Here is a 16,581-nt window from a genome sequence, read left to right as displayed (position 1 = left end):
TCCCTTCGCCCCCGTGTCTCTCCATCCTTGGGCTTTATTACTTGTGGAAAAAGAACCACAAAATAAAAGACTTAGCCAAGTATACGGTCGTCTCTGCCTTTCAGCATTTACAACGACCATGAAAGAAGAAGAACACTACTATCCAGCCTGGCTTCTGTTCTGACTAGTATTCTGTAGTCTGTGACTCGAGCCGCCCGAGGCCCAGACGATTATTTAACAACTACATTTCCCACAACCCCCCTGATTCTGCTTCCTGTTTCTCTGAGTAGAGTGATGTGGCAGTAGCCGTGTTCACTTTTAAAGGTAATCGATAGAAATAAAATAAAACATAGAAAAGAACTATGATATATTTTTTTTATTGGACTAACAACATATTTTTTTTATCTGTTTCTCTGACAAACCTAGGCAGGAACGCCTCTCAGGCGGAAATGGAAATTTTCGGCAACGGGTGGGGCGGGTAGTGGGTGACGTATCCTATTTCTGTGTACTTGAGACGTAACACACGAATTGGGGATGAGTTAAATAAGAACCAGTGCAGGGAAGCCTTAAAGTGGGGGTGCTCCTAGTTCTCCGCAAAGAGCTACCAAGGCCGCGTCATGGCTGGGGTCTTCGATATCGACCTGGAGACGGAGGAGGGCAGCGAGGAAGACGATGTGGAAGGGAGCGGAGTGAGTAGGGCAGCGCCTGAGTGACAGGGAGCGGTGGGATTAGGGGGAAGAACAGACGCTGCTATTGGCTGGCGTCTTTCAGACGTCATCAACTTGTCTGAGCTTAGACGTCACAGTAGCTTTAAAAGCGTCTCTGCTCTGAGTAGGTGAATATGTGTGATGTAATGTTAGCGGCCATTTAGATAATTCTTCGTCTATTGACTAAACTTTCTGGTGCTATGCATTTCCTCACTCCACTGGCTTCCCCACCACTCTTCCCATCCCTAGGTTTTTGCTGTTACTCCCTCTCATGCACCCTCTTGACTTATTATTATTCTCACTCAGGTGTGCTTTATTTAGGGTTACCATATGGCTCCAGAAAAAGGAGGACACATTGATCCAGTCTGGATTTTTTTCTGGAGCCATATGGTAATCACTTCTTCCTACCTATTCCTCTCAAGCTTTTCTTTCACAGCTTCTCACTGGAGAGGGTCATGAAAAAAGTTTTGTTTTCAGGTCATTTTGGGGCTCCCCTCCCTGATTTTCAGATTTTTTGGGGGGAGGGGGTCAATTAAAGCTCTCTCTTTTTTTTTTTGTTTTGTTATATTTTTGGAAATGTTTAGAACTTTGAACACTGTCATATTTATTCCATGTATGTTCAGTTTGGCATGCTAATGAATGTGTATTGCTCTACCTCTACTACTACTACTACTACTTAACATTTCTAGAGCGCTACTAGGGTTACGCAGCACTGTACAAATTAACAAATGAGGACAGTCCCTGCTCAGAAGAGCTTACAATCTAAAGGACGAAATGTCAAGTTGGGGTAGTTTAGATTTCCTGAGAGGAGGTGTAGTGATTAGGTGCCAAAGGCGACATTGACGAGGTGGGATTTGAGTAATGATTTGAAGATGGGTAGGGAGGGGGCCCGGCGTATGGGCTCAGGGAGTTTGCTCCAAGCATGGGGTGAAGCGAGGTAGAAAGGGCAAAGCCTAGAGTTGGCGGTGGTGGAGAAGGATACTGAAAGGAGGGATTTGTCAAGAGAGCGGAGGTTACGGGTGGGGACATAAGGGGAGATGAGAGTAGAGAGATAAGGAGGGGCTGCAGATCGAGTGCATTTGTAGGTGAGTAGGAGAAGCTTGAACTGTATGCGGTATCTGATCGGAAGCCAATGAAGTGACTTGAGGAGAGGGGTGGTATGAGTATATCGGTTGAGGCGGAAGATAAGACGTGCGGCCGAGTTCTGGATGGACTGAAGGGGGGATAGATGGCTAAGTGGGAGGCCGGTGAGGAGTAGGTTGCAGTATACCTCTGGCATACTCATGAAATACAAGAGCGATAATGTTTAAGTAAACAAAGCAATACAGGATCAGTAAAAGTGCTGCCACTGTTTGTCCCTTCAGTGCCTGTCATCTTCCAGAGTGCACTCACCAGAAAGAATATGCTCTGTGTGTTTTGTCTTTCTGTGAAAACGTCCAAAGTGCAGGGCAAGCAATATACTCAAAATCCAATAACATAAAACAAGACCAGTCAATAACATGAAAAATAAACACCAACAGATCAATATCAAACAAAATGAGTAGTTTCCAGCCAGTAATACGAAATCTGTGATACAAAGTGCTCTAAGCCAGGTGTTTTTAACCTTTTTTTGGTTCCTGCACCCCTTTAACTGACCCTCTCACCCACCTCTAAACCATTTATTTAGTGACTATATATCACCAACCGGTAGCCACTAATAGTTATAGCTACTATTGTTGCTAAAATGACAGCAGTATGCAGTTATACTACCAAAGAAATCATGCTTAAAACTACAATGTTGCTGAATGAAATGACTGCTCACAAATGATACATACTAGGAAACATTTCCTTCATAAGCATTGCAACAACGTTTCAGTAGTTTGAGTCATTAGGTCAGAGCCTTTGTGTCAGACATAATGGTGCAACCTTGAGAATAGGTGTGCAAATTAAGTTTTAAAAAAATATCCTTTGTTATCACTATTAGTGATTGTCTTGCTGCTGTTTACCCTTGACCAACGCTCAAAACTGTAGTTCAGTTTTCGACAGCACAGCATGCATATAGTCACATGCATTCAGCCTATTTCTATTCTGGGCAAATTCCTTTGAAAAGTATCCTAATACCTTCACTCTGTACTATGCTTGACCTCTTTGGACATCAAACCTCTGGTTAAGAGCCTGTGCTCTAAGTATTGTTTTGATATTTGTGTCACCAGCTATCTGGCAGAGGTATATAGTCTTGGAGCTCATGGTAGTAGGTGGTATAGGCAGCATTATCAAGTTATAGTCTCCCTTGAATGTTGCTGACATGCACGGTAAGGCATTTACTTAAACTCGATGTGGTGTGTGGGTGAGGGTGAATATATGGGTGGTGCATAGGTTAAGGATGGGAGGTGTTTGCAAATGGGTATAAGAAGCTTTGCATGCATTGCATATTCAGATAGTCTAAAAACCAGATGGTGGCTTTTGAATGGGAATTGCCTAGCTGTGGCACAGATAGTAAGTAAAATCTGGTCTGGCAGAACGTCCTCTGATGAAATGGAGCATGTTGGAAAGTGTTTGTAAAGCTGTAACCGCAGCTGGAGAAACCGACTCTGCTTTTCATACTTGCTTTTTAAAAAATTTATCCACATTAGATCTACTTTTATTCAAGCAGGTCTTGTATAATCATTCACAACAAAACATCCATATCCCTGTCAGGATGGAGTGTTTATATAAGACACTTTGCTAATAGAAATCTAGACGGCTGAGGAGTGATATAATTGAGGTCTACAAAATCACGAGTAGAGTGGAATGGGTGGAGGTGACTCATTTTTTTCTGTCATTCAAAAAGTACAAAGTCCAGGGGACACAATTAAATTGCAAGGAAATACTTTTAAAACAAATAGGAGGAAATATTTTTTCACTCAAAGAATAGTTAAGCTCTGGAACTTGTTTCCAGAGGACGTGGTAACGACAGAGGATATGGTAATGGCGGTTAGTGTATCTGGGTTTAAAAAAGGTTTGGACTGTTCCTGGAGGAAAGTCCATAGTCTTATTGAGATGGACATGAGGGAAGCTACTACTTGCCCTGGGACTGGTAGCATGGAATGTTGCTACTAATTTCTGCCAGGTAGTTGTTATCTGGATTGGCCACTGCTGGAAGCAGGATATTGGGCTGGATGGACCATTGGTCTGACCCAGTATGGCTGTTCTTATATTCTTAATAAAAACAGTTAATAGTCCAATAAAATAAGACATCCCAATCCGTACAAAGACTACTTTGCTTCCAAGTGGCCTGATCCAGATTCAGCAAGCAACTGTAATGCACAGTGTTAAAATATATGTACTTATTTAATTGGGCACTTGCAGAAATATCAAAGAAGCATTTGGGCTCAAAGCCCTTAACGAAGATCAATAGCATTTTGTAAAGGTTTTGAGCATTCCTAGACAACAGCAAAACATACCCATATCCCCTCTCCCCCCCCCCCCCCCGATTCTATAAATGGCGCCCAAATTTGGGTGTGATCCTGTGAACCACACACACATTAGATAAGTCAATTATTGATTGATAATGGCTCATAAACATTTATTCAGAGGGGGGTGACTATGGGCGATCTGCTGCTGCCTGCAGCGCTTTCACACGGAGGTGAGAGGCACTCTCATGTCAGTGCAGGGGGCCCGGCACGGAGGGGGGAGGGAGCGGCGGCGAGGAGGGTAGCTGGACATGGGGGGAGGCCAAGGGAAAGAGGAGGGTTGCTGGATATGGGGGGAGGGCAGGGGAGAGAGGAGGGCTGCTGGACATGGATTGGGGGAGGGGAGGGCAGGGGAGAGAGGAGGTTTGCTGGACATGGATGAATGGAGGTGAGAATTATTACATTTTGCAAAACACAAATCTCACCCGTTTTAACAGGCTTAACGGCTAGTAAATAAATAGATAAGGGAGCAACAGTGAGATGTGTACCTGGGAGCATTTATATGAAGTCCACAGCCATACCCCGAAAGGTGCTCCATTGCTTTCCTGGGATGTCTGGGGGACCAGTCTAATATAAATGCTGGCCCCTCCTACATCCCAATGGCATGATTTTGTGCGTTTTTAACTTGTGCGCCTTACTTTTTTCTGAAAATGGCCTAAAAAGATAAACGCACAAAGCGCAAAACCTTGTCGAAGCAGTGTTTTCATAAAACCTTTTTTTCTTTTTTTGAAAATAGGTATATTTCCTATTCAGATTTGGTACGTTTAGTGCAAAACATCCAAAGTCCGACTTAACGGGCATTATCGAAAATGCCTGTCTGTGTAACTTTGTAAGTCTAAGTGCTTTGAAAATACACTGCCAGAGACTTAATCAGTTTGGTTACATAGCATCTGGTGACTCATAGCTCTGGAGGAGGGGCAGTTTGTATAGATCTGTTTGGTAAAAGAAAAAAAACAGAACTTAAGTTTACCTTGAGGGCCATAATCAAACGGGGCGCCCAAGTTTTCCTGAGGACGTCCCAGTGAAGGGGCGGGGCCAACCGTATTCGAAACAAGATGGGCGTCCATCTTTTGTTTCGATAATACGGTCTAGGATGCCCAAATCTCAACATTTAGGTCGTCCTTATAGATGGTCATCCCTGGTTTTCGGCGATAATGGAAACCGAGGATGCCCATCTCAGAAACGACCAAATGCAAGCCCTTTGTTCGTGGGAGGAGCCAGCATTCATAGTGCACTGGTCCCCCTGACATGCTAGAACACCAACTGGGCAGCCTAGGGGGCACTGCAGTGGACTTCACAAATTGCTCCCAGGTACATAGCTCCCTTACCTTGGGTGCTGAGTCCCCCCCCCCCCCCCAAAACCCACTCCCCACAACTGTACAACACTACCATAGCCCTAAGGGGTGAAGGGGGGCACCTACATGTGGGTACAGTGGGTTTCTGGTGGGTTTTGAAGGGCTCACATTTACCACCACAAGTGTAACAGGTGGGGGGGGGGGTGGGCCTGGGTCCGCCTCCCTGAAGTGCACTGCACCCACTAAAAATGCTCCAGGGACCTGCATACTGCTGTCAGGGAGCTGGGTATGACATTTGAGACTGGCAAAAAATAGTTTTAAAGATGTTTTTTTTAGGGTGGGAGGGGGTTAGTGATCACTGGGGGACTAAGGGGAGGTCATCCCCTATTCCCTCCGGTGGTCATCTGGTCAGTTTGGGCACCTTTTTGAGGCTTGGTCGCATGAAAAAATGGACCAAGTAAAGTCGGCCAAGTGCTCGTCAGGAACGCCCTTCTTTTTTCCATTATCAGCCGAGGACGCCCATGTGTTAAACATGCCCCAGTCCCGCCTTCGCTATGCTTCCAACACGCCCCCGGGAACTTTGGTTGTCCCAGCGACGGAAAGCAGTTGAGGACGCCCAAAATCGGCTTTCAATTATGCCGATTTGGGCGACCCTGGGAGAAGGACGCCCATCTTCTGATTTGTGTCGAAAGATGGGCGCCCTTCTCTCTCAAAAATAAGCCTGAGAGTGAGCTGTGAGCTACGTTGGGCATTTGCAGACTTCGTTTGATTGGTAACTGAGGTTACCTGTGTCCTAGTCCCACTCTGTTATAGTTCACCTTTTCACACTTGTGAATCACATCATTATGACCTTCAGTCAGTGCAATACATGTTCTGCTTTAATCCTAAGGCAAACTATCTGGAACCTTAGAGCTTGTCCTATGTGTCTCCAAATATCAGCCTTGAAAGAAGAGATCAACAAACTCGAGAAGGAATTAGCTACAATTAAAAAAGCATCCACGATTACTCATTTCCCAGCTAATTTACCAACTCTACTGCCTTAGAGAATGAAAAATCAGAGGAATAGATGGGTCACAGTAGGCTCTGGTAGACTAAGATCTGTGACACAGAAACACTTGCCCTCCCAAGCTTTGCCCCTGTCAAATTCTTTTGCAGCGTTGCAGCATTATGATGGTGAAAAAAGAAGAACTGTGGTGGAACCAGAGGCAATGAAAGTAGCACAACCCAGGTAACTGTCACATCCGTCGCTCCCTCCGGCTGCTCCTCTGCGGGTAGCAAGGGCCGGGAGGAAGGACCCGCAGCCAGAGAGGGCTTACCCGGCGGTCTCCCGGATGGGCGCCTGTTTCGGGTGCAGTCGGGGCCGAGCCGGTGTCCATTGCGGCGATGGCCGGCCTTCTTGAGGCCGCAGCTGAGAGCCGGGGCTCACCGCGGCGATGGCCGCCCTGTCCGGGGCCGAGACCGTGGGCCGGCGATCGCGGCTTCCGGGCTCTCGGTCGCCGGCTATGGGCTCCGTGCTTGCGCCAGCGGGGAGGATGGCGCCGAGACGTGATGGCCGGCGTCTTCCCCACATTCGGGCGTGGGAGCCCGAAGCTCCGCCTCAGAGGAACCAGATTGGGATGCCGGTACTGTAGCCCCGCCTGGGAAGCCGGACAGAACCAACCAGAGGGATTTCTTCAGTAGCCGGGTTCCGATTGGTCGGCCACGTCAGCTGGGGCTGGGCGGTTGATTGCTGACAGTATTTAAGGAGCGGGGCTGAAACAGGACATTGCTTCAGGTTCTGTTTCCCTAGGCCAGTGTTTGTGTGTTCTTGTTTTCAGTACGTTCCCTTGTTCTCCTGGTTTGACCTTTGGACTGTTTTTGGATAACTCTGCTAGCCGCCTGCCCTGACCTGTTGCCTGTGTTTGGACGACGCTGTGAGCTGCCTGCCCTGACCTGGTGCCTGTCTCTGGACTACTCTGATTTCCACTTGCCCTTCCCGCTCCCGGTTCCGGTACTGGGTCAGTTCGTCAACCCCGCGGTTCCGGAAGTCTCGTTGGCCGCCTGCAGCTGGGGGCTCAACCCCCGGTGAACGGCGGTCGCCGCGGGTGAAGTCTTGGGGTTGCACAGCTGTCCTGTGAGGTCCTTCGGGGCGTTGCGGGACCTAAGGGCTCACCTTCTTCCCAGACAAGACAGTAACATCCCCCAAATAATGACAGAATGGTGAAAAGCAGAAAATTCTTATTGCTCGGAGACTCCATTATCAGAGGCATTGACTTAGGAACACAGTTCAGGGGTTCCAACCTAGTGAAATGTCGTACAGGATCTTCAGCTACAAGTTGTACAGACCAAATACTGAAAGTGATCGGAGAAGAGAGCAAGGCTTCAAACGCTGATGTTGTAATTCACCTGGGGACTAATGACCTGGCCAACAATAGCAAGTTTACAGCACAGAGAGCGTTCCAGAAGCTTGGGGAGGGACTGAACTTCGGACTGTGGCTTTTTCTGAAGTAATTCCTATGTGGGGGAGGGGAGAAGAAAGACTACACAGAGGAATTCAATAAGTGGCTTGAGAAAGAAGAAGGTTTTAGATACATAGAAGCATGGGGAAATACGTGGAAAAATTACAGGCTGTACTGTAATGATGAGCTACATCTTTCTGTGATGGGAAAAATGATCCTTGGGGAGAAATTCAGATAGTATGTTTCTAGACATTTAAACTAGACATTTAAACTAGAGAGTGGGGGTGACAAAAGGAAACAAGGGATTTTGGAAAGTCACCCCCAGAAAAAACATGATGGCAGAGGGAAAGGTCATGTAAATATAGAAAACCACCTAAACTCACTAAGCACATGGAAAGCTATTTGAACAAATACTCATAGTCTTACAAAGGTTCAAGACTTGCAAGTTCTGATGTTTGAAGAAAACTTGGATATTGTTGCTATTGCAGAGACATGATTCCCATGAATTGGATGTGACCATACTGGGCTATAATCTTTTTAGGAAGGATAGAGAGGGCCGAAGAGGTAGAGAAGTGGTGCTGTATGTGAGAGACAGTATCAGAGCGGCTGAAATGCTGGAACCCTGGGGAAAGGAAGAAGCTTTATGGATCGTCCTGGAAAGAGAAGACTGAACCTGTATCCACACGGGGGTTATCTACAGACCTCCTGCGCAAATGGAGAAGTTAGACAGGGATCTGATAGAAGATATTAAAAGATTGGTTTGAAAGGGGAAGTGCTACTGTTGGGAGATTAGTTTGTCTGACGTGGATTGGAATGTCCTATCTGTGGAATCGGAAAGAAGTAGGGAGATTGTGGATGCCTATCAAAGTGCCTTGCTCAGACAAATGGTGACGGAACCTACAAGGGAAGGGTCGATGCTGGATCTAGTGCTCACGAATGGGGGTAGTGTTTCCAATATCCAGGTGGGTGCTCACTTATGTAATAGTGGTCATCACACGATATGGTTTCATATAAGGGAAAAGGCGGAGAGCAGACGCACAAAACTCAAAGTACTGGATTTCAGACGTACTGATTTTGATAAAATGAAGGAATACCTGAAGAAGGAGCTGTTGGCATGGGAAGGAGAAGTGGAAAATCAGTGGTCAAAGCTAAAGGCTGCTATAAATATGGCAGCTGATCTTTACGTGAGGAAAGTAAACAAAAACAAGAGAAACAGGAAGCCTATATGGTTCTCCAAACAAGTAGCTGAAAAAATAAGAGCAAAAAAGTCTTTGTTCAAGAAATATAAAAGAACGCAATGAGAGGATCACGGAAAAGATTATTGGATTAAACTCAAAGAAACGAAGAGAGAAATACGGAGAGCGAAAGTTCAAGCAGAAGAAAAAATGACTAAAGATGTTAAAAGAGGTGACAAGACCTTTTTCAGATATATTTGAGAAAGGAGAAAAGATAGGAATGGAATTGCAAGACTGAAAGATACTGGGAATGGCTATGTGGAGAGTGAGGAGGATAACACGAATGTGCTAAACAACTACTTCTCTTCAGGGTTCGCGGTCCTTCACCAGGATTTTCCTCCGTGATTGGCTGCCGAGGGAATATCTGGAAATGGAGTGGATACTGCGCCGTTTACGGACGAAAGAGTTTATAAACAGCTGGAGAATCTGAAGGTGGACAAAGCTATGGAGCCGGATGGGATACATCCCAGGATACTGAAGAAGCTCAGAGGTACTGGCGGGACCTCTTAAAGATATATTTAATAGATCTTTAGAGACAGGAGAGGTACCACGAGATTGGAGACAAGCGGATGTGGTCCCTCTTCACAAAAGTGGAGACAGGGAAGAAGTGGGAAACTACAGACCAGTAAGTCTCACGTCGGTGGTAGGAAAAATAATGGAGTCGCTGCTGAAAGAAAGGATAGTTAACTTTCTAGAAGCCGACCGGTTACAGGACCTGAGGAAACATGGCTTTACCAAAGGAAAATCCTGCCAAATGAATCTTAATGACTTCTTTGGGTGACTAAAGCACTGGATGAGGGACATGCGCTAGATGTAATCTACTTGGACTTCAGCAAAGCCTTTGATATGGTCCCCCACAGAAGACTCGTGAATAAGCTGAAAGGGTTGAACTTAGGACCGAAAGTGGTGAACTGGATAAGAAACTGGTTGACTAACAGGTGACAGAGGGTGGTGATAAATGAAATTCACTTGGAGGAAAGAAAGGTGCGCAGAGGAGTTCCTCGGGGGTCAGTGCTGGGGCCTGTTATGTTTAATATATTTGTGGGAGATATTGCTGAAGGGTTGGAAGGAAGTGTGCCTTTTTGCAGATGACATGAAAATAGCCAATAGAGTGGATACCCTGGAGGGAGTAGAAACGATGAGAAGGGATCTCCGAACCTTAGAAGAATGGTCAAGGGGCTGGCAGTTAAAATTTAATAAATACTACACCAAAAACAACAAAAACAATTATAGTGACATTTTTAAATAGTTTTTTTTTTAATTGCTTATAGTGCTCAGTAACTGGGTATACCATGCTGGACTGACTGGCAGTTCTAAATAGCATTATACTCAACCAAACATCATAGCACCAGTGCCTCCTCCCAACCCTTGATCTGTCGGTTCTATTGTAATAAGAACTTCGCATACATCAATAAACAGTAGCAGCAGTTTCCACAACAGAGCTTCAAACTCGATTATACAGGTAGGGTGGGCTACTTAGCTTGGTGTTATGGTGAGGTTGTAAGCGGCATAACTCGGTTCAGGGAACAACATATAGGGCACCACCGCTTTTACTGCGACATAACGAAAACCAAAGACATATCCTAACTCTTCATCTTTCTCTTTAAGTTCCCCCAATGTATTCACCATACTTGAACCTCATTCTACCATAATATCATCTTGTATTTGTTCATACTGGAACTGGCAAATGCCAGTAAGCCACATTGAACCTGCAAATAGGTGGGAAAATGTGGGATACAAATGCAACAAATAAATAAATTGTATTTATGTTTACTCTTGGTTATTTTACTATTGTTATGCTATTAACACAATTTTAAGTTTTATGTTAAACTAGTAAAAAAAGCCCCGTTTCTGATGCAAATGAAACGGGGGCTAGCAATGTTTTCTTCTGTGTGCATGTGGGAGTGTGTGTGTCCCTGCCCTCTGGCCTCTCTCCCCTCCCCCCTCTGAGTCCTTCACTGTTACAGAGCCAGCGATTTGATTTCGTGCTCTGCTGTTTTCCTTCACTGACTGTGTTAGAGAGGGCGGGGCAGACACTCATAGGGAAACCAGATATCTCGCCCCCTTCACACTTCCGGCTGGAGGCTTCATAGAACGTTGGTGTTGCTTTTTATATAGAGAGATTGTACCTGCTGTACACTGCCTTGGGTGAATCTCTTCATAAAGGTGGTTCATAAATCCCAATAAATAAATAAATACATTTCAGCTGGCGGAACTCCCCACACCCAAGGATGAGCATGTGAATCCCCACTGGGTGCTATTCTGTAAAATGTACTCATTCCAGAGTGCCCTTTATAGAATAGCACTGAGGACTGATTTTTTTCCCAGTGCCTATTATTTGGTGCCAGTTGCGGAATCTGGCTCATTGTTTGTTTGTTTCTACTACAAATCATTTTTGCTTCTGACAGAAATGCAGGTTAAGAAGTAGATTCTTATGTGTTGGGTTTAACCTGGCACTTGCAGCCTTTTTCTTCCCTAGGGAGAATATTCTATATGGTTATCTCTTTGAAGTGTTCTGCTTCTCTCTTTCTTCCCACAGCATCTCTAATACCCTGAGAACACTTCCCTCTTTTTTTATTTTTTTTTGTCCAGCAATTTTCTCCTGCTCATTTCGGGGCCCTTTTACTAACAGTCTACCTCAGAACATGTTAGTGTTTTGCAGTATTTTGCCTGTTTGCGCGCACAATAATGGCATTAATGATTTAAAAATATATATATTTTGGGAGAGGAAGTGTCGAGGGCAGGGAATGGGCATTCCTTTATCTGGCTAGCAATTTCAGATTAGCACGTGCTGACTATATAATGGAGGCTTACTGCGGGTGCACGTAGGGGCTGATATTCAGCCTGCTGGAGGCAGGATAGCTAAGTACCGGTGATCGACGCTGAGCCCGGATATCCAATGCTGGGCCGTTTCCGATGACTAGCAATGAATATCTAGGTGGGGGGTTGGGGGGGGCACTATAAACTCAACCGGCTAAGTTAATATTCAGCGCTGGTCAGTTAAGTTTTTATAGCAGCCAAAGATAGGCCTGCTATTTCGGTGGCCCAGTTTGGCCTCTTAACTTGTTTGGCAAAGTACTGAATTTTCGCGGATAGCCTAAGTGTTGTTTAACCGGCCAGGAGCCCTTTCCTGGCCAGTTGAATAGCACTTTCTAATTAGGAGGTGGTGAGTGCTCCTGAATTAATTTTTTGCAACATTGGTACACATTGCCTCTATCACTCCATGATGTAACCTCACCTTGAGTATTGCATTCAGTTCTGGTCACCATATCTCAAAAAAGATATAGCAGAATTAGAAAAGGCTCACCATGTGGCTAAAGGTGAAATGATCGATATTGTGTATCTGGATTTTCAAAAGGCGTTTGATAAAGTACCTCATGAAAGACTCCAGAGGAAATTGGAAAGTCATGGGATAGGAGGTAGTGTCCTATTGTGGATTTAAAGAGAGAGAAGGATTAAATGGTCAGTATTCTCAATGGAGAAAGGCAGATAGTGGGGTTCCCCAGGGGTCTGTGCTGGGACCGCTGCTTTTTAACATATTTATAAATGATCTAGAGATGGGAGTAACTAGTGAGGTAATTTTAAATTTGCTGACGACACAAAGTTATTCAAAGTTGTTAAATCATGAGAGGATTGTGAAAAATTACAAGAGGACCTTACGAGACTGGGAAACTGGGCATCTAAATGGCAGATAACGTTATGTGAGCAAGTGCAAAGTGATGCATGTGGGAAAGAGGAACCTGAATTATAGCTACGTAATGCAAGGTTCCACATTAGGAGTCACCGACCAGGAAAGAGATTTAGGCGGCGTCATTGATGATACATTGAAACCCTCTGCTCCATTTGCGGCTGCAGCAGCTAAGAAAGCAAATAGAATGTTAGGTATTATTAGGAAAGGAATGGAAAACAAAAATGAGGATGTTATAATGCCTTTGTTCCATGGTGTGACCTCACCATGAATATTGTGTTTGATTCTAGTCACTGCATCTCAAAAAAAGATATAGTGGAGTTAGAAAAGGTACAGAAAAGGGCGACGAAAATAATAAACGGGATGGGGAAAGGCTAAAGCGGCTAGGGCTCTTCAGTTTGGAGAAAAGAAGGCTGAGGGGAGATATGATAGAGGTCTATAAAATAATGAGTGGAATGGGTTGACGTGAATCACTTGTTTACTCTTTCCAAAAATACTAGGACTAGGGGACCCGCAATGAAGCTACAAAGTAGTAAATTTAAAATGAATTGGAGAAAATATTCGTTCACTCAATGTATAATTAAATTCTGGAATTCATTGCCAGAGAATATAGTAAAAAGTGGTTAACTTAGTAGGGTTTAAAAAGGGTTTGGATGGCTTCCTAAAGGAAAAGTCCATAGACCATTATTAAAATGGACTTTGGTAAAATTCACTGCTTGTTTCTAAGATAAACAATTGTGCCTGTGCTCTGTCGAGCATCAAAATATAACAAAATGTTTAAACACACATGAATACAAGTGTATTGCTTCTTCAGCTTATTGAGAGTGGAGTAGTCTCATATGTAACACACGATAAAGATTATTTGATTTTTCACCCAATGACTGGGTGTATTATCTGTGTGTATTGTCTAATCATTGACTGAACCTCCACCACCCTTTGCTAATCTTATATATAAAGATATATTTCTGTTTGTCAATATGCTAACATCTAATTTTATGTAGCACTTAGCTTGAACAAGTTGGTGCTCTTAAAACCCCGACAGGTCCCCGTTTCGTGGTTACTTTCTCAAGGGGGAGTCACCAGTTCAAGTAACAGTCTCAAGTGCACTTGAGACTGTTACTTGAACTGGTGACTCCCCCTTGAGAAAGTAACCACGAAACGGGGACCTGTCGGGGTTTTAAGAGCACCAACTTGTTCAAGCTAAGTGCTACATAAAATTAGATGTTAGCATATTGACAAACAGAAATATATCTTTATATATAAGATTAGCAAAGGGTGGTGGAGGTTCAGTCAATGATTAGACAATACACACAGATAATACACCCAGTCATTGGGTGAAAAATCAAATAATCTTTATCGTGTGTTACATATGAGACTACTCCACTCTCAATAAGCTGAAGAAGCAATACACTTGTATTCATGTGTGTTTAAACATTTTGTTTCTAAGATAAGCAGCATAAAATGTATTGTACTGTTTGGGGATTTTGCAAGGTACTTGTGACCTGGATTGGCCACTGTTGGAAATAGGATGCTGGCTTGATGGACCTTCAGTGTGTCCTAGTATGGCAATACTTATGTACTTATGTAGATAACTCCCAGTGACCACCTTTTGCATGGATATTCAGTACCGGTGTTGCAGGAATTACCACTATTGTTAGCAGAATCTGTGGTACTTCAGGAGTCAAACACCACACACCAGAATGAGAAAGAAGTCTTCTTTATTTGCCAGCAAACAAAGTAGGACATCAGCACTAGGTCTCTCCTTCTCTTCAGCTCTCTGTGTCTTGTCTCTCTCGTCTCAGCTCCTTCTCTTCTCAGCTCCTTCTCTTCTAACGTAAACTGCTTCTGTTCCCATTTATATAGGGTCCTAAACCCTTCTAGCCCCCCTTTCTCACCAGATGGTAAGGAATAGATTGATTACCCTGTCTTGAACTAATTATCTCTATACATTTATTCAAAAATATCAGTTACATAGGTTTCAGATATTTCCTAAACTGACCTATGACCTGGGGCCTCTCAAACCAGACAATGTGGCACCTATATCCTGCATTTTATTATTATTAAATTCCCAGCTAACTTCATAACTTAGGTTCATTGAGGGGCTAGTCTTGCTTAATGGCACACAGACATGGTTTGTTATTACTTTCAGGAGGCCAGTCCTACACTTAGCTAATCAATCAAGGAGAAGACTTGACTTTCCCTGACCTCTTTCACCTAGCTAGGACTGTGGATAATCCAAACCAGATGATGACCTCTTAAACTGCAGACAAATCTCACTTGAAAATCAGACAAAGATGTAACACTGAATTGAAAAGATATTTTACATAGAAATAGAACTTATTAATTAAACAGAATAAAACATATTTTAAAATAAGCAGAAATCAGAATTCCTTATAAGACAAAATCTAAATTATCAAGAATATCTATATCTACTCTATCTCCTTCTAAACAGCGTTCAGTCTAATCTTTTAAACTGCCTGCGAAACTGTCCAGTATGCCTTGCTCAGAATGGCATCCAGATGTGGTAAATAATACCTATGAACAATCCATCACTCACAAGGGGACAAAGAAAGTTTCATTTCTCACTGACCTTTCTAACCTCTAGTCTAGCAAAAGCTAGACATTTGAGCAATCAAAACCAGATGGTATTCTACCACTTGCAGGACTGAACCAAACAAACAGAATTAACAAATTTGATTTCTCTGCCCAAGCTGCCTCACCGAGACTTAGATGGACAAAATGCTGACCACTACTGGCTCAATATTAACCCCTTTGTGGTCAGTATTCAAAAGCACTTTTCCAGAGAGCTGAAGATCACCTTCTTCACCCCACACCCTCCTCAGATCCAGAAGTCAAGGAGGTGCTTTACAAAATGGAACATGTGTCATTAGGTCCTACCAATCGGCTGCCACCACCACCAGGTGCTTTCCCTAAAATTAAAGAAATAGCAGGTTTCTTCACCTCCATTGTAGGAAGTGCCTCTGAATATTGGGCTTACCAGGAGTTATCCATTTGGGGGATAATTTCGCTATAGGTCACCTAAAATTAGGTGTTGGGACAGTATCACAACAACAAAACAAGCAGAAGCTATCCAGAAGGACCAGACTGGATAGCTTCCGCGTGTTTTGTTGTTGTCTTGTTTTTTTGCGGGAGATTTTGGACTCTCTTTGTTGTTGTATTTGGGACAGTATCACAGCCAGGAATTTTTAACAGGGGGTGCATCTCAGGCACCCTACCCCCCCCCCCCCCCCCCCCCCCCACCACCAGTGCCTTGAAATCACCTCCACTCCGGTCTTGCCCGGGCAGTGGCAGCGGCACTAGAGGGCTTTTGCGGCCTGCACTGGGACTTCCTACACCTTGAGTATTGTGTTCAGCTCTGGTCGCCGTATCTCAAAAAATATATAGTGGAATTAGAAAAGGCTCAAAGAAGAGTGACCACGATAAAGAGGATGGAACTCCTCCTCTCGTGTGACGAAAGGCTAAAGAGGTTGGGGCTCTTCATCTTGGAAAAGAGACAGATGATGGGAGATATAATTTGAGGTCTACAAAATCCTGAATGGTGTAGAACAAGTAGAAGTAAATTTGTTCCAAAAGTACAAAGACTAGGGGACACTCGAAGTTACTTGGAAATACTTTTAAAACAAATAGGAGGAAATATTTTTTCACTCAATGAATAGTTTAGCTCTGGAACTCATTGCCGGGTGATGTGGTAACAGTGGTTAGCGTATCTGGGTTTGAAAATTTTTTGGACAAATTCCTGGAGGAAAAGTACATAGTCTGCTATTGAGACAGACACGGGGAAGCAACT

The 16,581-nt window shown here is 44.0% G+C and overlaps 1 protein-coding gene across 1 annotated transcript in view; it reads left to right on the top strand.

Annotated features, from left to right (window-relative positions):
- The first annotated feature begins 486 nt into the window (after window positions 1–486).
- The window catches only part of RPS6KB2 (ribosomal protein S6 kinase B2), a 51,283-nt gene continuing 35,188 nt past the window's right edge, over window positions 487–16,581 (top strand). The window contains exon 1 of the mRNA XM_030185645.1: window positions 487–668. Within this exon, the coding sequence (XP_030041505.1) occupies window positions 597–668 (72 nt within the window). The 5' untranslated portion in view covers window positions 487–596. The remainder of the gene's footprint in view (window positions 669–16,581) is intronic.

This window comes from Microcaecilia unicolor, chromosome 1 (assembly GCF_901765095.1).
Source record: "Microcaecilia unicolor chromosome 1, aMicUni1.1, whole genome shotgun sequence".
NCBI lineage: Eukaryota > Metazoa > Chordata > Amphibia > Gymnophiona > Siphonopidae > Microcaecilia > Microcaecilia unicolor.
This window is presented reverse-complemented; position numbering and strand designations above follow the sequence as displayed.